This window comes from Coffea arabica, chromosome 11e (assembly GCF_036785885.1).
Source record: "Coffea arabica cultivar ET-39 chromosome 11e, Coffea Arabica ET-39 HiFi, whole genome shotgun sequence".
Lineage (NCBI taxonomy): Eukaryota > Viridiplantae > Streptophyta > Magnoliopsida > Gentianales > Rubiaceae > Coffea > Coffea arabica.
This window is the reverse complement of record NC_092331.1, coordinates 61,138,272-61,160,961: the sequence shown is the minus strand read 5'-3', so window position 1 is coordinate 61,160,961 and position 22,690 is coordinate 61,138,272. Positions and strand designations below refer to the sequence as shown.

At 36.7% G+C, this 22,690-nt stretch overlaps 3 protein-coding genes across 7 annotated transcripts; all 3 read left to right on the top strand.

Moving 5' to 3' along the window:
• The first annotated feature begins 1,642 nt into the window (after positions 1 to 1,642).
• On the top strand, positions 1,643 to 9,136 carry LOC113718647 (protein PECTIC ARABINOGALACTAN SYNTHESIS-RELATED). 2 transcript variants are annotated; one of them, XM_072072478.1, is made up of 11 exons: positions 1,643 to 2,222; positions 3,710 to 3,760; positions 3,863 to 3,953; positions 5,057 to 5,133; positions 5,568 to 5,656; positions 6,200 to 6,319; positions 6,690 to 6,806; positions 6,907 to 7,050; positions 7,134 to 7,257; positions 7,339 to 7,530; positions 8,349 to 8,498. In XM_072072478.1, exons 1-11 carry the CDS (start codon positions 1,893 to 1,895, stop codon positions 8,355 to 8,357), a joined length of 1,344 nt encoding a protein of 447 aa, XP_071928579.1. In that variant the 5' UTR covers positions 1,643 to 1,892; the 3' UTR covers positions 8,358 to 8,498. The 2 variants fall into 2 exon arrangements, with proteins under 2 accessions (XP_071928579.1, XP_071928578.1); XM_072072477.1 differs by having other exon boundaries at positions 1,644 to 2,222; positions 8,361 to 9,136.
• Positions 9,137 to 10,304: 1,168 nt separating this feature from the next.
• LOC113719244 (alpha-galactosidase mel1) lies at positions 10,305 to 16,003 on the top strand. Of its 4 annotated transcripts, XM_027244406.2 has the most exons (15): positions 10,305 to 10,463; positions 10,568 to 10,663; positions 11,158 to 11,320; positions 11,450 to 11,707; positions 11,888 to 12,062; positions 12,431 to 12,492; positions 12,658 to 12,821; positions 13,014 to 13,111; positions 13,682 to 13,740; positions 13,825 to 13,959; positions 14,036 to 14,289; positions 14,397 to 14,553; positions 14,744 to 14,819; positions 14,901 to 14,951; positions 15,406 to 16,003. In XM_027244406.2, exons 2-15 carry the CDS (start codon positions 10,608 to 10,610, stop codon positions 15,624 to 15,626), a joined length of 1,929 nt encoding a protein of 642 aa, XP_027100207.1. In that variant the 5' UTR covers positions 10,305 to 10,463; positions 10,568 to 10,607; the 3' UTR covers positions 15,627 to 16,003. The 4 variants fall into 4 exon arrangements, with proteins under 4 accessions (XP_027100207.1, XP_071928739.1, XP_027100206.1 ...); XM_072072638.1 differs by lacking the exon at positions 10,305 to 10,463 and having other exon boundaries at positions 10,490 to 10,663; positions 14,901 to 15,018; positions 15,406 to 15,499; XM_027244405.2 differs by lacking the exon at positions 10,305 to 10,463 and having other exon boundaries at positions 10,492 to 10,663.
• A 3,715-nt stretch (positions 16,004 to 19,718) lies between these two features.
• LOC113718694 (sufE-like protein 2, chloroplastic) lies at positions 19,719 to 21,253 on the top strand. Its single transcript, XM_027243587.2, has 2 exons — positions 19,719 to 20,696; positions 21,060 to 21,253. The coding sequence occupies exons 1-2, from the start codon at positions 19,899 to 19,901 to the stop codon at positions 21,108 to 21,110; spliced, it is 849 nt and encodes a 282-aa protein (XP_027099388.1). The 5' UTR covers positions 19,719 to 19,898; the 3' UTR covers positions 21,111 to 21,253.
• The last annotated feature ends 1,437 nt before the right edge of the window (positions 21,254 to 22,690 follow it).

Here is a 22,690-nt window from a genome sequence, read left to right as displayed (position 1 = left end):
ATTCTAAAAATACTCAAAAATATGTTTCAAAAATACCTCTAAAAATAATCCAAAAAAATCTACAGTAAAAGTTTTTCATATAGTTTTTGAAAAACAACCCAAAAAACAACTAATCCAAACGGACTTGTTTTTCAGATTCAAAATGCTACAGTGGTGTTTTTGAAAAACAAACCCAAAAACAGCTAATCCAAACGGAGCCAGTTTTTTTTTTTTTTTTTTTTTTTTTAAAGAGTGAAGTAATATATAGTTAAAAGACAAATTTTTCTTTTTCTTTTCCTTTTTAATAAAACATCCTCAGTTTATTAAAATCTCGACTAACAACAGAAATTATATTAAACATTGATACAATTTTTCTTTTCTGATTTCTCTACTTCGGCTTTTGCACTTCAAAAATGGGGACTTGGGTAAAATTTGGCCTGTGGCCAAGTCTGCAACATCACCATTTAATAGTTGTACTTCCCTAGAAATTTTAATGGGCTTTGTACGAATTATTATATCTATAAATATAATAATGGGCTTTGATACGCACTGCACAAACAGTCTATAAAGTATAATCTATGCAGCATGAGATTTACCTCAATTCAATCAAATGGGAGGATTGGCAAACATTACCTACCTATGACATCTTTCTTTAACCATTGAAATCAAATTTTGTTTTTACATGTTTTTCGTTTTTTCTAGTACAGCAGCTCAAAGAAGGAGACACTTTGCTAAATGGGAAAAAAAAAAAAAAAAAGGAGAGAGGAGATGCTTAGCATTTTCGTGGCGTTTCTAGTGACATTTTTATGCCACTTTGTGTGAGTTTTGAGAATTTGGGATTACTTAAAAAGTAGTAGCTACGGAGCATTGAGTAATCAATCAAACCAACTCCAATAATATCAATCCCACCAAACAATTTTGACATTTTTCGGCTAAACCATCGTATCACCAATAAAAAAGGTCATCCTTAAAAGTTTCCATAAACTACACATGCTTATTAGTTAGTATGTTGAATGCTATTTTTAGAAAGCAAAGGTCTCTCAAAGCATTTTGACCATTTGGAAAGAAAAAAGAGATAAACTAAAGCCCTATTTGATAATAACTCAATTTAGTACTTAAATTTTAATAAATTCAAATCATAACATGTTTAGATGTGCTTGTAGTAAAACAAAATAGAGCATATTAATTGACTCAGTGAGTTCGAATTGTGTAGGTAACATTTATTTCAAAAAATAAGTACAAATTATTTTCACTTATCACTCAAATGAGTGTTTACTATTCAATAATTTAATGAATCAAAATTTCATATTTCAGTTTCATCAAACATACTCTAAATTAATTTTCTTTAATATTTGCTAAAATTCCCTTATGACGATGGTATGTCTCTCTCTCTCTCTCGGACTACAATTGCAAGCTTTTAAAGCTACAATGGCTTCCTTTCATCTTTCCTTCCCTAACATGTTAGTGTTACTACCAGTTAAATAATAATTTTTAAAAAAAAAAAGAAGAGAGGGAGCTGAAATTACTAAATAAGAAGTTGGTTAACAAAAAATGTGTGTAATTTTAAGAACTGTACAGCGTAAGCATTTACAAATATAACAAACTTAAAGGGCGGATAGTGCTATTAACCATTAATAAAGAGGATTATTAAAGAAAAAATGTAACAAAAGAAAGGAGAGGCTCAAATGCAGTGCGTTGTGTGGGGGATTAAACTTAAAAACCCGATCTGAAGTCACTTCCCCCATTCTTCTGCACCAGACGTCTACAGTCAGCGCAGTCTAGTCACAGAAGATGATGCGTCAAAGAGGAAACCAGCGATTTTAGCTAATTTTATTTTTATTTTCAATAATAATAATAATAATAATAATAAAAGGGCGGCAGCGGCTAAGCTGGCGTACAGTCCGAAGCTAGTAATGGCGGAGCTCCGGCACTCAAGTTCGATGGGAAGCCGAGCGGCGTCAGCGTCACCAAGGAAACGGGACGATGTCGCTGTGGCTTCCTCCCCACTGTCTCCCGATAATATTCCCACCTCCTCTTCCTCCGACGACAATCGTAGTCGTCATACTCGAGATCGCGGCGGCCTCCGCTCTTTCTTCTCCGCCGGGCACTTGCACTCTCTCTTCCCCTTCTCCTTCACCGACGACGCTAGGCTCCATACTCACAATTCCAAGATCTCGGTTTTCGTGCTTTGTTTGATTTTCCTCGCCGCAATTATTTCAGTTTCTTCAATTGTCAATCGATTGGTGAGCACTTGCTGTTTAGCTAAACCTTTGGCAGAATTTCTGGCTTCTCTTTTTGATTATACATAAAAGTGCTTAAGTTTTTGAGTTAGGTGTACGAAGTTTCGATTTTTAATGTTGTTTCTGTTGGAAATTTTGAGACTTCTGATAAGTAAAATAGTTACATTGGTGATTTTTGGTTATGGATTAGCTGGGGGTGGTTTTTTTCTCGGGCCTTTATTGTTTGAGGAGTCGTTTATGTTTGTTGATCATCATGTTATCCGGGGGGTAGAGTGGAGTGAGAAGGGGGGGGGGGTGGAGGGGATGGAGTATTATTGGAGCTCAATACCTAGAGTCTTATAGGCTTAACTTTTGATGCTCATATTGTTCTCTTGGGTGTGGAGGTACTTACATGAAAAAGACACCTTATGGGTTGCAGTGATAACTTGGAAATTCCCTCCCTTGCGTAGAAACTGGCTAGGAAAATGAATTATCTATTTTAGAATATTTTGTGATTGTATCGTTTCTGTCCATTATACAATGAACCCTAATCTTGTTAATCTACATCAAAGATCATGGAGAAGAATTACATCAGAGCTGTCTGTGCTTATTCTTGGATAGAGGAGATCCTATTATGGTAGTTTGTTTGGTGAATATAGCCTCAGAAATTAGGCTTTGAGTTTGACTATAAGGGTATATGACAATTGCTGCGGCTTTTGTTGAGAATGCTAATAGAAAAGTGCAGTTATATTTGGGCTGTGCAAAAATAATAGCTTAATTAGGTCACATGCCTATCATATACAATCTCTGATAAAAAAAAGGGCTGTCTTGATATCCGATGCTTGACATTTGGGTTAAAGTGGTGTGAAGCCTCACAGAAGATGCCAGTTTGGCTAGTATAATCTTATTTAACAAGTAGAATATACTATGTATAAAGTGTGTTTGTTGCATTTCTTGTGCCTGCCTTTTTACTCAAATGGTAGAGTTTGAATAATCTACAGTAGGTAAAATGTTATTAACTAAATAAAGGTAAAAATATCATGACAACAAGGTTTCGTGCCCTATTGGACGTTTTCTTGTGCTTATTGGACAAACATGATGATATGCATCTGTTTGTCACTGTTTATCCTAAATTGTGCATTCTTTCTTTGACTTTAATGAACTCTTATATTCTCCTTTATTTTAAGTAAAGCATTGCTTTGACTTAATTTCTCACTCTCAAACTCTTTACTATTTTTTTTTCTGCTTCAATGCATGCTTAGTATACAGCACTTCTTGACGAGTAGGAAGTTGTTTCTTCTTCTTTTTTCTTTTTTTTTTCCTTTTTTTTTTTTGCTTTTTACAAAATTTAGTTTCTTTTTCTGTGGCACTTTTGGCATTCTATGTGAGACCCTGTAATAGAGGACTATTGATGAGTTGCTCATAAAATTTATTTAACATTCTTCTCTTCGAAGAAAATTCTTAAGCTTATTTGGGATTCCCCTCTTTAATATTGTTTTCATGAATTGTAGAATGCTCCATATCTGTGCAAGAAAGATGGCATAGTACTCCACTGTCCACGGGTAAGTGCTTAAAGAAATGCTTCTGTACTTTTTCATGTTTCATTTTTTCTTAAATGACCAATATAATGATATTGGTTGTATGATTCATCTCATTTCAATTAGGTAAAGGAGCATCCTTCACTATGGGAGAATCCATATTCAGCTACCACTTCATGGAAGCCATGTGCTGAGCGACGTGTGGGCATAATTTCTGGTACTCTAAAACTGTCACTGATTTGCATTATATTGCCCATTTATGTGATGCTGAGCGTGAATGCTTACTTTTTTATAATTTGGCTGCTGTGATCTTTTTTATTTTGAAGTTTATTAAGCTATAAACTGTATGAAGCAAAATTAAAATCCTATCTTGAAGCCACTCATATATGAACCAATTACCTCACATAAAGTTTACCATGCTCAAAAAACTACTAATTTCATTCTGTTATGTAAACTACGTGGTGGTGAACACCAATAATGATAATATGCAGCAAGTGTCATACAAAAGATATTGGAATATATATTGTCAAAAGGTTAAATTCTATACTTGACATTTGCTGTTAATTGTTATCTGAACTCTGGTATGCCCAAATATTTGTTGCCTATCAACTAATAAGAAATGATTTTATACTAGACTGAAGTTGGTAACAAGACTAATGATGTAATAATGTTGTGTTTAAATTAGTTAAGACGATTGGTACAATGACTTTTCCATATGGTTAGGACCAGCATTATACATGAAACAGAAGTGTAAAATTCCTTTTTTTTACTTTAAAAATTTTTCTGGAATGGGCAAATTTTCATTTACCGATGAAGTTGTTCCATAAACTTGTATGGTATTATTTTTGATAGATAGAGCCAAAAATTTTGATTTCTGCAACTTGGCTTCTATTTCCTACTAATTTCCATGTGCTTTGGGCCTTTGGCCTTCTCTTCATAGTGCATGGTTCCATCAACTATCGAATAATTGGAAACAGGAAAGTGTTTGCTTCATGTAGTCTGCATATGAAGAAATGAAACTATTAACTTGTAAAGTGAAGTTTTTGGGGAGAAATTTCGAAAGAAAATAATCTGAGTAGAAAAGACAATGTCATCACTTCTTTTCTCTGAAATTCTGTAATCTCTTGCTTGCTTCTTTTCTTTTTTTTTTCAATTCTTCCTATTTTTAATTTTTTTTTTAAATTTGCAACATAACTCGGATGAATGAGAAAGGGATTTTGTGTTCACTAATTTTACTAGTCTTATCTTCTTCATTTTTAACTTGATGGCAAAGTTTTTCTTCCATTGTATCTGACTACCTATACTTTTGACTCTTTGTAGATATTCCCGCTGAGAATGAAACAAATGGATATATATTTATACATGCTGAGGGTGGTTTGAACCAGCAAAGAATTGCTGTAAGATTCTCTTTGTGCTATCAAATAATATATATGTTTATGAATTGTTTCTTTCTTACTTTTCTAATTGGTCAACGAGGATGGTCATGTCTGATTTCATCTTTCTTGTATCCAGTCATGCACATTTTATCCAAGCGTTTTCATAAACTTCTTTCCAGTTCTACTTGACCGTGTGGCAGGGCAATTGTTAGCATTTGCGTGTCTGATCCATTACCTGTTTCCTAACTTACACTTCTCAATTTCTCCCCTTGCTTTTCATCCTCTTTTTGTCGGTGAAGTTCCATTCAAAGTATTGAACCTTCTTTGAAGCTGCTATTTTCCAGGTTCCCCCCCAAAGGATACACATTGTTTATAGGCTCCTATCTATAAGTGCCACTGCTCAGGCATTCACTCAATACATAAACTCATTCTTACTTTTTTGTTTTTGGGGTCAGATTTGCAATGCTGTGGCTGTTGCGAAGATAATGAACGCCACTCTTATTTTGCCAGTGTTGAAACAAGATCAGATATGGAAGGACCAGACGTGAGTGAAGCTTTCATGAAAATGCTATACACTGTGTACTGTATGTTACAGAAAATGAGGCTGCTATTCAGCCAAGGGAATGTTGACATGCACTCTTCCACATCTTCTGTATCACCTATTTTGCTGTTATCGTTAACATTCAAGTTCTCTGCTTCACCACCTTGACCGGGACCTGAGCTTATTTCAGTTACCCAGTAAAGCATGCTTCATTGTTAAATATTTTAACTGTTGTTGGTTCTGCAAATTTTAGACCTAATTTTGTGCTAAAAACTTGAACTCTGAATTACATGGAGTATACACCATCTGATATGTGCAAGGGTTTTGTTTGTTTCATTGATATGCACGCATGCAACTCGAAAGTACATGCTTTTTTATACAACACATCCTTGTCGTCTTTGTATCAGTTGGCAGATCTCTCTCTCTGTCTCTAGTACCTTCTCACTGCAATAGCTAATTTATTTCTTAATGTCGGTTGAGCTTGATCATTGCTATTAAAAGTACTGAAAACCTCTAGGTACTTATTCAGTCATTTATCCTCTGCAGAAAATTTGAAGACATATTTGATGTCGACCATTTTATTGACTACTTAAGGGATGACGTACGAATTGTTCGTGACATTCCTGGATGGTTTACTGACAAATCAGAGCTGTTCACCAGCATAAGGTCTACTATTCTATGTTTTCTCTTTTTTAGTACTCTTATTACAAACCACAGTTTTGACTTGTGAATCTCTGGTTAAAGGTTTTAGCAACTCATCATGACCTTCTTTTCAACATATAGACATGCTAATTTTTAACCAATTTGGTGAAACTGTCATTAGTCACTAAAAATTAAATGTACTCCTTTTCCCCAGTGTTCATAAGATTGTGCAAACTTTTTTGGGTCAGAACTCAGACATGGGAAGGTCTCTCCTACTTATAGCCATCTTAAAATTTTAAAATACCTGCTTAATTTGGTCTATGTTGGAAATTTTAATTGGATTGATGTGTCCTACATGGTTTATTTGTTTCTGCTCATGTACTATAATTGATAGACGGACAGTGAAGAACATCCCCAAGTATGCTCCAGCGCAATTCTATATTGACAATGTTCTACCCCGGATTAAGGAGAAGAAGATAATGTCCTTAAAGCCTTTCGTTGATCGACTTGGGTGAGGAATGAATGTCAATTATTGGTATTTCTTTAATCGGTTTGACTAATTGGCAGGTTTAAATATATCATAAATACTAACTATTTAGTTTTCCATTCAGATATGATAATGTTCCCCCAGAAATAAACAGACTAAGGTGCAGGGTAAATTATCATGCGCTCAAATTTCTGCCTGAGATTGAGCAAATGGCTGATCAACTTGTATCAAGGATGAAAAATCGCACCGCCAGTTCAAATCCTTTCATGTACATAATTTGGACAATGTAGTTTTATCTCCTCTTTTTTCCTTTCCATTGTGAGGCTTGAATTTTTTTTTTTTCCCAAACAGGGCTCTTCATCTGAGGTTTGAGAAAGGGATGGTAGGCCTTTCATTCTGTGATTTTGTGGGAACAAGGGCAGAGAAAGCTCTCATGGCTTTGTACAGACTGAAAGAATGGCCTCGACGTTTTAAGGTTCAGTTCATCATAATTGCCATACAACAAAGAGAAAAAATTTAACAACATAAATTTGATAATCTGTTTGTTTTCTGGCAGGACGGCTCTCATCTATGGGCTCTAGCTCTTCAGAAGCGGAAGGAAGGTCGGTGCCCCCTTGAGCCTGGTGAAGTGGCAGTCATGCTTCGAGCAATGGGTTATCCGAAAGAAACCCAGATATATGTTGCTTCAGGACAGGTTTATGGTGGACAAAACCGCATGGCTCCCCTTAGGAATATGTTCCCAAATCTCGTAAGGCCACTTGCTCAGTTTTGATTCACTTATTGTTCCTAGGAACGTTGTTTTTGTTGTTGTTCTTTTCGTGTCATGTCTCTAACCTAAGCATTCTATCCACAAATGAATGATGAAACAAGATACATTTTAACCTTTCGATCAAAAAAAAAAAAGAAGGAAATCATTTAACCTCGTGTGTGTATGCTGAATACATGAATTCAGTATGATTGTTCTTCTGCATACAACAAAAAATTCGTATGCTTTGAGTTGTGTTTGGTGCTAATAGGTTTAACACTCGTAGTAATAGATTTTGACACTTGTTTTGGTCTAATGACCAAAATCAACTTTTTCGGTACTCGGTGATATATTGTCCTTGAGAACCCTTTCAGGTGATCGTTGTTGAATTAGTCTTTTGATGCATGGTGTTTCATGATTTTGGTAATTATGGGCAGGAAGATAATTTAATCTGAGTAGCCAGAAGGGAACCTTCTAGTAATTTAAGATCCTATATTCAAATATCTATATGAAGGTCAACCTTTTGGAAGGGCTTTTAGTGTGAACTACTTAGTAGCTATTTCCGTTGTATTATGTTTATAGAAGATAAGAGAGTTGAAAGAAAGTGTAAATAGAAATATGGGATGTTAATTGACTGGGGCTTAACTAATTTTATGGGCTTTGCTGTCATCTGAAGTCTTGAGCGTGGTTTTTCTATTACTTTCGATTGGCACAAGACGAGCAGTGTTCTTTGTGGGGTTGTGAATTATGTTTGCTCACCTACGTATCCTAGTTCACTTGTCATTTTTGTTTTCTTATAGTTGATATAGTAATTGTTAAAGGATGTATAACAGGTAGCAAAGGAGGAATTGGCAACCAAAGCGGAGTTGGATGGCTTCAGGAAGCATGTCACTAGTCTGGCCGCCCTTGATTTCTTGGTCTGCTTGAAGTCTGATGTGTTTGTCATGACCCATGGAGGAAACTTTGCTAAATTGATAATTGGATATCGTCGTTACATGGGTCACCGTCTGAAATCCATTAAACCAGACAAGGGACTGATGTCCAAATCATTAGGCGACCCATACATGGGCTGGGCGACCTTTGTGGAAGACGTGGTGGTTACCCATCAGACTCGAACAGGATTACCTGAAGAAACCTTTCCTAATTATGACATCTGGGAGAACCCTCTAACACCTTGTATGTGTAAAGCCTGATTGTGATAACTTGTATAGTGAAGGTAAACACTAGGAATTTCATTGGAAGAGTCTCTTTGGTAAAGTTGCAGTCATGCCCTTGGAAAGTTGTCCAAGCTGTTCTGCACTCAAGAGACCTGGAGAATCTGAACTTGCATGGTGGAAACAATCTTGGGGATTCTGAGGTCTGCTTGGAGATGGAGATGGAAAGTTTGTGAAGTGCAGGCTTGCAAGTGGCTGGCATGGAGCAGCCTCGCAACTATTTGCATGGCCTGGTGCTCTTCCTTGAAGAGAATACAACAGTTTTGCATCTTAATATTGGACCTCTTCATTGAATTGAGCAACGATGTGATGTATATTAGTTTTTTTTTTATTCTGGTACATGAAATCTCATATTTCAAAAAAAGAAAAGAAAAGGTATACTTGGCATTCAATAACTCGAAAGCACCTGCTCTATTTCTATTCTTTTTTTTTTTTTACCCGACAGTGATAATAATCTGCTCTATTTCTATTTAACACGTGGTGTTTTTAAGTGGCTTCTGCTGGTTGCCAGTCGGGTCAAAACTCCACCATGCAAACTTTTGTAGCTTTTGTAGTTTTGCTCAAGTCCACTGCACGCGATTGATTTGTGGTTAAATTGGTCCAGATTTCCTTATGAAGTAATCTTCCTTCATAAGGAAGACTGCACCATTGTCTCTGTTGCCATTCATTTCCTTGCGTCTTTTACCTGTATTATATGTATATGGACAACAAGAAACTTATGCAAAGTCCGACGCGGGTAAGTTCCTACATTCGATATTTCCATAAGCAAAAACCCCACCAGACGCCTGAATTTGTAAGCAACTCGACGGGTCCAGTGTCATTATTCTCTGTCGTTATTTTTCCTTTCCTCACAAGCTGACCAATGTTCATTGCTGATATAACTATTGGTTTTCATTCTAAAGAGATGTTCTAACTACTGCTTATTAACGAGACAAGTGGAACTGGAACACCAAAACTATGCCCTCTGTGTTTTTTTTTTTTTTTTTTTTGTTTAAAAAAAAGAAAGAAAAAAAAAAATCCGTGGCGAGGGGAATGGTAGATGGAGTTAATTACGATAAATCACATGATGATTCCTCCAGGCAAAAAGCTATCCCCTTTAACGCTGTCAATATGCGATTCCTCTCCTCCCTCCTTTGACCCAGCGGATGGAAATCAGCATATGTTTATGTAATTTCTAGACTTGTATCCTCTGTGTGTACTAAACGACAGCCAAAGAATCCGTCTTTGAGAAAGATAAGAGAGTTGTGTCATTGAGATTATATATTACAAGGCTGAAGATTAAACATTAAACATAAGAAGGCTTCTAGTTCTATCAAAACCAATAATGCATGGCTGAGGATTATTATCCTTAATAGTAGTAGTATAGCTTGAAACCAAACATCCTTAATAGTAGTAGTATAGTATAGCTTGAAACTAAAAAAATGTTTTACTAGGTATCGGAGTACAATACAACAACAATGCTTGTACGCTCCCGAACAGCTGGTGACTCGCTAGCTATAAATTCCGAGACCAAAGCCTAAATGGACGACAGTGATTCACGGGACATCTCTCAATTTCAAGACCCTGTGGCGCACACTTGTCACTATCCAGCTATAAATTACGTGTCATTAAGCCGTTAATCCGTGTCATGTATCAGCATGATGATTGATTCATCATAATCCATCACTACTGAAGCAGAGTTGGTGGAACTAACTTGTTATCTGACTGCGAGTTTTACTAACAGTAAAAGCTTTGCATCCTATCAAGCTCCATTCATCTTTACACGCATATATAGATAAGATAAGAAGACTGAATTCACATTTATTCACCATTCTCTCTTTCTTCAGCGTCATCTTTTGAAATTCACCTAGCACCAGAGGAGTCAAGATGCAGATTTTAGCTCTGATTGTTGTGTTTTTCGCCTTCTGTGATTCCCTTCAAAGGTACTTCTGATCCTCCTTCAAATCAGTTGCAGCTCGTCTAATCTCATCTCGTGGGAGTAGAAAATTTTCTTCAAGCAATTAAATGCCCCAAGGCCGGCCTTTTTCTGTTCCTTCTTCTGTGGTGAATTCTTGCATTGAAATACTGACACTAAACTCCACAATTCTCCTACTTGTATGGTGTCATTCATGTTAACTTGTCTTGTGCGTAGGGGTTAGGACTTAGGGTGCGGTGCGTGGTTTTGAGCTAAACTAATGACTTTTGTCAGAGACTGGATGTATTTATGCATAACTAAGCGAAACAACTCACGGATACTCAAGAATTCAGATACTCTTAGTAACTGGTTGATTTTCCTCTACAGTAGCCGCATATATGTGATCAATAGGTCGTTCTAGAACGATGATGACCAACACATGCTCGATGCTCATTCGTATATGTGACTTTGGTTCTTTGTAAACAGTGGTTACTAGCTCATACTATTAATGATCATGGTCAGGGGAATGTCAAAGAGACCATCTCTGAGTGAATCGGAAGTGCGAGCTGGCTGCCCCCCGAGAGGCTGGAATTCCTATGACTCCTTTTGTTGGACCATCTCCGAGGAAGAATTTCTCCAAAATGCGGAACTTGTTGCTCAGCGATTGCATTCTCATGGATATGAGGTCCCAAGAACATATTTTACTGACAATTTTACGTAGTATATGATGAATTGCTTGAAGATATCGGAGCTAATCGGTTTCTCTTTCTGTGATGAGCTAATCTCATCTTTTGGATTTTGTTTCTCTTTGCAGTATGTTGTGGTGGATTATCTTTGGTATAGAAGGAAAGTGAAAGGTGCTTCTGTTGATTCTCTTGGATTTGATGTAATTGATGAGTGGGGAAGGATGATTCCTGACCCAGAAAGATGGCCTTCCTCCAAAGAAGGGAAAGGGTTCACACAGATAGCCAACAGAGTTCATGACCTGGGATTGAAGTTCGGGATCCATGTCATGAGAGGCATAAGTACACAGGCATTCAACGCCAACACCCCTATTTTGGATATTAATACGGTAGCCTCCTTAGTCCTTACTCTTTAGCCATAAGGTTATCCTTTTTTTATGCTACTACATTTGGAATGTGCTGCATTTATAAAACTCGTAATAAAATACTTTCCTTTAATGTGGGGGGAATATAAATGCCAAGATTAGTTTGCAGACAACTGATTATATTCTCCTTATCCTGTATTTTAGGGCAAGGCTTACGAAGAGTCAGGCCGAAAGTGGTATGCAAAAGATATAGGCATTAAAGCGTTGAGTTGTCAATGGATGCGCAATGGTTTCATGAGCGTAGATACAAAGTTGGGAGCTGGAAGAGCATTTCTCAGGTCACTGTACCATCAGTATGCAGCATGGGGTGTTGATTTTGGTAATCTGAATATGTCAAGGCTAATAGCATCACTTTCTCTAGCACAAAGTTTTGATGAATATCAACACTGACGTCTTTAGAATAGCAAAAAAGAATTTATTTTAACTTCTGAGCTTTTTCTAGTAAATGCTTCATAAGATCTTGACATTTTGAAGATAGTAAGCTGACTAACTTTTGAGGTTTTTATGTATGATGAGGTTTTTTGATTAATTTTGAGTTGTTGAAAGCAAAAACTTGAAGTCTGTATAGAAAAATCCACAACTCTTGTTACATTTAGGAAGGAATTGCGGAAGTCTCACAGATTTTTATTAAAAATTCCATATAATATTTGCTGTTACTAAATGTGATTTTCTTCTCTTTACTTGCAGTGAAACATGATTGTGTGTTTGGTAATGATTTAAGCATCGATGAGATAAGTTTTGTTTCAAAGGTACAAAATGCTGCATTATTCTTTCTCCTCCTCCTCCTCTCTCATGCTTGAGCTTGGTGTTATATCACCTTTCCCCTGAATACAGTATTTAACTTCTACTGATAATCACATGCAATTGAAAGCATTCCTTGTAAAGTCCTTACAAAAATGAGTCGATGCGTGCAGGTTTTGAGTGAAATTAATCGCCCCATCCTATATTCGTTATCTCCCGGAACTAGTGTAACACCAAGCATGGCAAGGGATGTCAGCAGCCTAGTCAACATGTATAGGATAACTGGGGATGACTGGGATACATGGGGAGATGTTGCATCCCATTTTGATGTTTCACGGTAGAATATTTACTTTTTGTTGTCATGGTCATTTCTTTTTTAACATCTGTAACGTTTCAAATTATTGAGTTAAATTCTCCATTTGCTGCTTCTTTCTCTAATCTGGCTTGTACATGTTTGCTATTCTCCATTTGCTGCTTCTTTCTCTAATCTGGCTTGTACATGTTTGCTCTTTCCTTGTGTTTGTAACAGGGATTTTGCAGCTGCTAATATGATAGGAGCCAATGGTCTGAAGGGAAAGTCATGGCCGGATTTGGATATGCTACCTTTGGGTTGGCTAACTGTTGCAGGTAAAGCATCTAAGAAATTTTCTGAGGACTGATTGAAAGAACTCTTGCTGTTATAAAGATGCAATTTTATTTTAAATATATGCTTGTCCTGTCACTATGATTGAATTTAAGACAATTTTGCCAAGCTCATGGATAGCAGACAGGCTGTCTAGAAACTTATCACCACAGTCATTTAGTTCACTTGACTATACATTCTAATAGTGCCATCTCTTCCCCCATGACCATAGTAGTGAGATGAATTAGAATAATCTAGTCTTGCTGTAACAGAACCATGAAACGAATCATTGCACTGGATGATCTCCTGAATCCATCACATTGGCCAATTATGTTGTGCAAGCTTCAAGATCCATGTTTAGCTTCTTGGTGATAGAGGAGTCACCTAATAATTTTTGCAAGGCTTTCAAGCCAAGGATGTTGCATTGGTCATGCATCTCATGTTTTGATACAGAAAATGCTGATGTCATATAATTTCTTTTTCAGGACTAAATATTATGGAAATTGTTCAATTACTTGTGTAAAGGATCTAGAAAGAAAGAAATTCACAGTAATTTCGTATGCCCTTCTTAATAGGTGCAAATGATGGTCCACACAGGAAATGCAATCTAAATCTTGATGAGCAAAGAACTCAGGTATGTCTGCTCCTGAAGAAGTTGAAGTGTATATAATACTAAAGCTTCAGTGGGAACTTTATCATCATTGCTTTATTCTGGCAGATGACACTATGGTCCATGGCGAAATCTCCTCTCATGTTTGGAGGAGACATGAGAAATCTAGATGAAACCACATTCAGCCTCATCACAAACCCTACTTTAATGGAGATTAACTCTTTTAGCTCAAATAATATGGAGGCAAGTTTATAAAGCCATCTTTTTAAGGGAATCGTAGGTAGAAGTACTGGGTAGTATACTAATGTTTTGAGTGCAGTTTCCACATATAACAGGTGCAAAATACTTTAAATTAGGACGATATAATCTCACCAGCCGGCCAGAAAATTATGGAGTTAGGCATGCCTCAGAGGACCTCTTTATGGGCCTAAGTAGCTGCAAGGACAAGCATGCTAAAGGTTGGTCAGTTAAAGCAAATGGTGATGATCTTGAGAAAGTTTGCTGGAAAGAGAACTCAAAAAGCGAACATCAGGCATCTTTCTGCCTATACAAGGAAAAATTGCTTTTGGAAGTGTAATGATGTTCTCCCTTATCTTATTCTCTTGGTTGTGACTGACAAACTTTTACTCAGTATCGTTGTTGACATAATGATGTTTGACTCTACAAAGATGGTAATGCAGAGATGAAGAAACAGAAGACAAAAGAAGTCATGGTAAATTCCGTTTATTAGCAATAGAAGGAACAGATTTCTGCCTTGGTGCATCTGCAAGTCGAAAACTTAGCTCAAAGGAGTTCAGCAGAGGCTCATTTTCGCCTTGCCGGTTGGATGCCAATCAGGTGTGTTTAGTTTCAAAACTTGAAGTCCAGGGATTATGAAATCATCATAAACATAATATGTTATGAATTTATGGTCTATTGAAAACATAGTTAATTTGGGGATCAAAATTAAACTTAATTTTGTCTTTTCCTTTTGAACTTTTCTGTTTTTGGGGTTCAAAATGATATTCAATGCCGTTGTTCTTACTAGATGTGGGACTTGAAGCACAACGGAACCCTGGCAAATGGTTACTCGGGTCTCTGTGCGTCAATGAAAAGAAACCAAGGTGATAGAAAATATCTGAATATTTTTCTCTCTGTTGAGATAGTATTGGTGGTCATAACTAACTAATTGATTTGTCATGCAGCTGATGCAGGAACAGGGGGGACTCGTTCTTGGCTTGCAACTGGAAGGAGAGGTTTGATATCCCAAACTAGAAACCAATTTGACCACGGATGAGCTTAAATTTCTCAAAAATTCTAAAAGTAATCTAAATGGCCACTTCTTTATGATCGTCTTAACTGTTCTCTTATGCATTCTTGCTGACTATGTCTTAACTTTTCTTTTTATTTTGGGGTTTTTGGTTTTTTTTGGCCCTTTGTGGGGGGTGGGGGGTTGTTGGACAAGGGGTTGGCCCAAAAACAGAAGGGGGTTCAGGAAAATACCATCTTAATCTGTAAAGCCTAATGCCATGAAGTCAGATTACTGATGCACTGTTAGGTATCGGCAGTATAAAAAACTAGGCTCAGCTGCTCTGCAACTTTCATCCACATGATTGGCATTTGTGTCAATCGCCCTTGCAACAGTCACTCAAGCGAGTTACTCTGAGTATTTGATTTCCGAACTAATTATCTGTCTCTCTTGTCATGCAGGAGAAATATATCTTGCGTTTTTTAATTTAAATTCAGATGAGACAGTAATCTCGACAACGATATCTGACATAGCCAAGGCACTTCCTGGTGGAAATCTTATTCATACTTCATGCACTTGCACGGAGCTGTGGACAGGGAGAAATTTTGGAGTTGTAACAAGCTCAATATCTATGGTTGTACAGCCGCATGGCAGTTCACTTTTTACCTTGAACTGCACCTAATGCTGAACACCTACTTCACTTAGTGCTGTGCTGTCAGGGAAGCCCTTGATCTGACGGCGTATCATTGAACCTTTCTTCAATCTGGTCATGTTCTTTCTCACCTTCATATCTTGCTTCGCCCGCGGACCGTATACTGCAGTCTCTTTGCACTTTGAGATTCCCGTTTAATATGACGGAAATCAGCTAACTTTTATCTAAGATGAGATTTCAGTTATCTCCGCTAATTACCTCATGTTTCCAAGGAATTGGTGGATGTCTTTCTTTGCCTAGGACAAGTAATATGCTTTGGATCATGTCAATGAAACTGTATTTCTGGTCTCCGAACCGATTCCATTTGTCATTAATGTGGACCCAAAGAAGTGAATCATTCTCATGTTTCCTGGTCGCGAACAAAATCAATTCAAAATGTACAAGGCAATTATTGATGTTCTCCTAACCAACAGCACTTTAGGCTATTGATCACCATTAAAGACTTTAAAGACTTTAAATCCTAGTGGGGTGGGATCTTGTCTTCCATTAATATGTTACTATAAGTGTGATTTTTTCTAAATTCATACGAGTGCATCTGTTTGATTCGATGGTGGTTCAGTTTCTGTCGATTTTTTAGGTTCGGTTAGATCTTTTCTAATCTAGGGTCCCGTTTGGCAAGTGAGTTTTTTGAGTGTTTGTCTAAAATTTTACTGTAGTTTACTGTAGAAATTTTTTTTTAAAAATTTTTGATGTGTGTAAATTTTTGAGTATTTTGAAGTGTATAGTTTAAAAACTTTGAAAAGTTTTTTGAGATTACTGTAATTAAAGTTTTTTAAAAACTTGTAACAGATAAACTTGGTAAAAAACTCAAGTACCAAACAGGGCTAGATTAGAATAAGAGTAGAAGTAAGTTAGATTAACTGTTGTCACCCTCCCCTTAATTTAAGTTGGAGTAATCTAGATTAGAGTAGAAATAAAAATAAGCTAAGACCAACTGTTGTGTTGTCATGATGTTTTCCTTTAGGCTCATGGATGGTCTTGGGTTTCTTGTCCAGTTGTTCCCCAACTGTAGGAGGAATATCCATGCTATGAACCACTGGGAGGAATATACCATACTCATTACGCTATTACACTTTTTTATTCGCTTTTTCCTTGGGATGCCTAAAAGGGTTTCTTGACTCTCTTCAGCTAGTAACTACAGGCCAATGGCTCAGTGGCCACCAGGGTGGACCGTAGGTGAAGGTTCAAATCTCACCTGCAGTAAAAAAAATCTAAGAGTTGTGTTATAGTATTTTCTTGGTCTAGTTGAGACTGTATATCCATTAGTTCCTACCACAGTCTCCTTAGGCTCTCCCTCCCCTCTAAATTAGGTTAAATTAGGATAGAGTAGATTATACAAATGTATCGTTGCTGACAAAAAAAAAAAACTCTCTTCAGCTAGTCCAATTTGGACACACCCACCATCGCAGACGAAGAGAAGCGAGTTGTCACGTTGTTACAATAATAATAATTTTTAGTTACTCGGTGGTTGGTTCCTCTGACGTAAGCACTCACATATTTTTCCTCTTGGCCGCTGATTTAAGCACCACCAACACTATATCCTAATGAAAAATTTGACAGAACTTTTGTTGCATCGAGATCTGGTAAAATCCTTCAAAAAGAAAAAGATATAGTAAAATCACTAATATTAGCTTTATAGTGTACGGATTTTAGGTGCATGTATTGTTTTACATGGTGATGGCTAAAATAAAATGTTTTTTATTGATAAAATATAATGATCCATGTCAAAAAGGGGAAAGAAACACCAAGATATGCCTACTAATCCATGTAGACAAGGAAAAAGACATGCCCTGATTAATTAAATTATAAAAAACGACAATTAGATCATATCATGAAGACTCCATGAAAAAGATTTTCCATTTGAAACTATTAAAATTTGCAGTAGAAACTGAAAGAAATTGTTAGAACTCGGGCTTCTGATCCGACGACCCTTTTAACCCCAAAGTCAGAAATCTGTGTAACAAATTTTTCTAACCATAGGAATTAATGATATCTCCAGAGATCGAGCCAGGACATGCATGCTCCCAAGGCTATTTGATGATTTTTTACTCATGTTTCTCTCAAGGGTTGAGCATAAGAGGATGAGCCTATGGTTGTTTGGGTTGTATTTTTTTAGAATTTTTATAGAAAAATTACTGTAGTAATTTAATATATGTAAGGTAAAAAAAATAATTAAAAAATATGTTCATAAAAAATATAATATTTTTAAAAAAAAATTACAAAAATTGCAATCCAAACAGACATACGTCTCCATTTTCTCCATTCATCATCGTTGCTTGCACGGTTTCCTGAGCCACATTTTACCATCTTTTCATCCAGTATTCCATTCCATTTCATTGTGTGACGGCGCTGTTCTCTGCCCATAAATGGATATACTTGTCAAGCTGTAATTCAATAAAGAGAACAAGTTTAGGAAGATATTGATTTAACGGGGTTGACTTGTTGAGCTGATGGGCCGCCATTATGGCTCTGTTTGGATTCAAGAGTTTTTTAAAAAATTAAGCCCGGTTTGGATTGTATTTTTTTTAGATCTTTTGTAAAAAAATTACTGTAACGATTTGATATATGTGAGATAAATCACAGAAAATATAATAATTTTTGTTTGGAAAATTGCTGTCCAAACAAGGCCTAATACTATTAAAATTTTAAAAAGTACTCTAAAAATAGTCTAAATTTTTTTAATGTTTAAAAATATCTCAAAATATATTCTAAAATCTCTTCTACTCTTAAATATTCCAAAATATTTTCTAAAATATATTATAAAAACTCTGCTACAGTAAAAATTTTTAAAAACACTCCAAAAACAGCTAATTCAAACAGATCCAATACAGCAACTATTCCCTCTAATCTATGGATAACATTTGAACAGTTGGATGTACTAAAATTTGCTTTGGCAGGGAAGATTTGAATGTGAAATCTTGCCACGATGGAGAAAGCCAGAATAGAGCATCACTCTTTACACTTTACCCATAGCTTTTATTCGCGGTCAGTCTGACTCCTGTCTGTAGAACTGACAAGGCAGAAGTAGTTCTATTACAAAACGTGATCTGAGCCGCACAAATTTTTGAGACCTCATCCCGGTCGTGAACTGCCTGGGACGGTTGTCAGAACAACCGCTCCGAAAGGTGTAACACCATTTGTACATGGTGTAACATCATCTGTACAAGGTGTAACAATAGAACAACAACGAGTAAAATAGAACAACATTTTTGTGGGTCCCACACGATGTGAAAATCGAGTTACAAAACGTGATTTGAGCCGCATAAATTTTTGAGACCTCATCCAGGCCGTGAACTGTCTGGGACGGTAGTCCAGGCCCCTCGTCCCCAAGACTAGGGCTTAAAATCAAGCATGCACATTTGTCAATGACTGACCAAGAAGGTGTTATACGGTGTAACTACTTCAATTTTATATCTCTGTCTGCAACTTCTCTCTTATTTTTTCCCCTTCTTCTGCTTATCATTAACTGAAATGTTCCTGCAAGTTTCTTTTGTAAAGTCTTTCTCCATAGTGCATTTTTTATCGTTACAAAAAAAAAAAAAAAAAAAAAAACTCTGGGTGATAAAGGGATTTGGATTTATACATCCGATATAAGAAATTCACATATAATCTTGTAAAAGATTAATTTGCAAAGGTTTAGACTGGCTTAAAGAGATAAATCTTAGCACTGAGATTGTGTATATGAACCACAATTTATCCCTCACGAATTTCACCCTTTACTCATTGGACCGTTCCTAAATACTTTACACGAACTTTATTATTTTAGATAAATTTTTAGTCAAAAAGTAATTGGGAATAAAAAGTTATATTAAAAAATATTATTTGTAATGCAAGTAAATAATTTTTTTGACCAATGATTCCTATCCAAAAATATCCATCTGCCAAAATCCAAGTCTTGATTTACTTCCTGTCAAAAATAGACCTTTCTTTTGGCGCCTTCTGTTGTTTATTGGAATTGTCTGCGGCCACTAATAAATCAATTTTTCCTCTATTTCAATCCCTCCCTCCTCCTTATAAAGGGCCTCGGATCAGAAGCTGCGACCTTCTCAGTTTCTCCCTCAGACTTACAGAATCGGGTCCGCATTTCAAGGATCTCCACTCTGCTCCTTCCTCTCTCGCAAAAACTCTTCACCATATACTTGATCACCAACTAAGTCCCACCTTCATCGTTTAACAGTCACTAACCTTAGCCTTGACCTTCACAACTTTAGTTAATTTCTTCTTTTCTCTTTGTCCCAAAAAATGCAATCTCTAACCCAAAATTTATCATTTTTATCGCCTTTGTTTTCACAAGTTAGTGAAAGCCCTGAGCCCAAAAAAATTCAATTGAAATCAAGTTTCTTCAAAAACCCAATCTTTTTCACATCCCACAAAAGCGTTCACAGTCCTGATAAACCAATTTCAACAGAAGTGTTCCCCAAAAATCCCATCTTTTTCACATCCCTGAAGTGTTATCACAACCCTGATAAGCCAATATCAAGAAACTCCTCAGTTTCTTGTATAACAGCTCATGAAACTCCATTGCAACCTTTAACGATGCCCGAAAAGGTTCATTGTTTGGCTTGTGAATTCAAGTCTTTACCTGAGCCAATTGATAGGGTCAAAAGACTGTTACATTATGCCACTCTCCTCCCTCCATTTGATGAGTCCGGTCGGGTTGAAGAAAACCGGGTCAAAGGCTGTACAACCATGGTCTGGTTGGAGGTAGAAATGGATAGTAACAGATTAATGAGATATAAAGTTGATAGTGACTCAGAAATCACAAAGGGATTTTGTTCTTGTTTGATTTGGTTGTTTGATGGTGCGATGCCTGAGGAGGTGTTGAGTGTAAAAACTGATGATTTGGCTGAGATGAATGTCGGGATGCCCAGTAAAGGTCATTCCAGGGTTAATACTTGGCATAACATATTGATTAGTATTCAGAAGAAGACTAAAAATTTTGTTGAGGTAAAGGATAAAGACCGGTCTTTGACAGAGTTTCCTCCCTTGGTTGGTAGTACTGATGGCTTCAGCGTCTATGGAAATTACAAGGAAGCTCAGGTTTGCGTCAGACTTCCACTGTCCTCTTCTTTAATCTGTTTCTTTCTTGGCCTATTTATTTGTATTATGAAGTGCTCCCATTTTACTGGTTAAGCAAATTAAACTTTGCTCTGTAAGGAGAAAAGTCAATTCATATTTTGAGCATGATTCAATATTTTAATTTGCTTGCTAAATCGGCTGCGGTATATTATTGCTGTTTGTTAGGATATTTAGGCTAACATTAGATAGAACACTAGGACGGTGTTTTTTTTTTTTTTTTTTGGGGTTGGGGAAGATTTTTGGAGGGGGAAGGGGGGAAGAGATTTGGGGGATAGGGGGATGCACATGATTATGTACTTACTTGTGCACTTTTGAATTTCGTAGTATATGCAAGAATCCCGTCAAGCGGGCAACGAAGTTGAGGGTCCAACTTGAGCTTGTTTCGGTCATGAGTGGTAATGGTCAATTTACTATTCCACAGTATAAGAAATGAGAGAGTCCTAGATGAAAAGAAAGACTCTTTGCATCTTCTCCTACTCTTCTCAAATCTCAAGTCGATGCCAGGCTTTTGGCTGTCCATTTCAAGGTTTGCAAGGGAAACTAGAAAGCCTTTCTTTTCTTTCTTAAGGTTTTGTTCCTCTTTCTTCTCTAGGAAATATTTCTGCTGATCATGTGATGCTTTTCTTCAGAGCCTTCATTCAAGAAAACTAAGCCGGTTGCATTTCCTACTTCGAATAAGTCTTTTGAGGTTCAAGATTTATCAGCAAACTGAAGCAGAGGAAAGTCATATATACTTTGTGGAGAATCTAGAAGTAGAAGCGCAGCAGAGTTACGTACATGCTGCTGCTGCTGGACTGGAGGAAGTTGAATTCAAGAAAATATTTTTTATTATGCTTTGCTAAAAGTGGATATCCTCATATGTACAAGTACCTATAACAGTGCCTTTTTCTGGTCAGTAATATTTTGCTAAGCAATTTTGAGCTGCAATGTGATCCAACTATGGCGTTTTCAATTGGATGATGGTTGCTGCAGCTAACAGCGACTTGAAATGCACTGGGGGGCAAAAGCTTCGTGGCCAGATTGCTCAGCCAACACTGCATTTTTTTGAGCATTCTTGGGGCTACTGCGGTATCAATATGCAGATCTTTAATAATCAGTATAGGAATTTGAGCAAAAAACAGAGGCCTTTTCGCTTTTCATTGGGAGCGAGTCTTTGCCTCCCTTTCCACTCTTCCAGCCCAAAAAACTCGCAATTATTGTGGCCCAACACAATGGGCCTGACTTCTTGTTTTCCATCTTGTAAGAATAGAGTAGAGTATCGGTTGTGGTGGTTTCTTCTACCATAAATCTTTAGATAGATGCAGAATGGGCAATTTAGTCATATAATAATGATAAGGGAGGAGTTCGTTCCTGTGCATGATCGAATCGATTGGATTTGTTGATGATGATGAAACCGAATTAGGGCCAAGAATAGTTGCAACCGTCAATGATCGATCAGTCAAAAAAGAAAACGGCAAGGTCTTCTTCCATGGTGTGTATCGGTTTTTTAACGTCATATATATATATATATATATATATAGAGTTTACACGAATTTGTGTTCAACGGTCCTTGACTTGAGTTGGTTCATATTTGACCAGCATATGAGGAACGAGTAACAAGCACAAAAGACGGCATAATAATATGTGATTTTTCATATCATTATTGTCAGTGGATTTTTTTTTTTAATTATTTTTGAAGGATTATTGTCAGTGGATTGATAATTCATTCTACTACTACTACTAGCGGACACAGCACAGCAAGACACCGTGATTCACACTTTTCTTTTCTGCCAAAAAAAAAAAAAGAAAAAAAAAAGGAGCAAAATTTGACAGCCGTTGGAAGTGTGGACAAGGATGGTGACCTGCACTTGTTTGACGCTTCTTACAAAAAGAAAACGTAAAATACGAAAACTGGCAAAGAGAAGAATATTTGTATACTGATTGATATTCTAGTAACATATTTGAAAGCCCCTGAG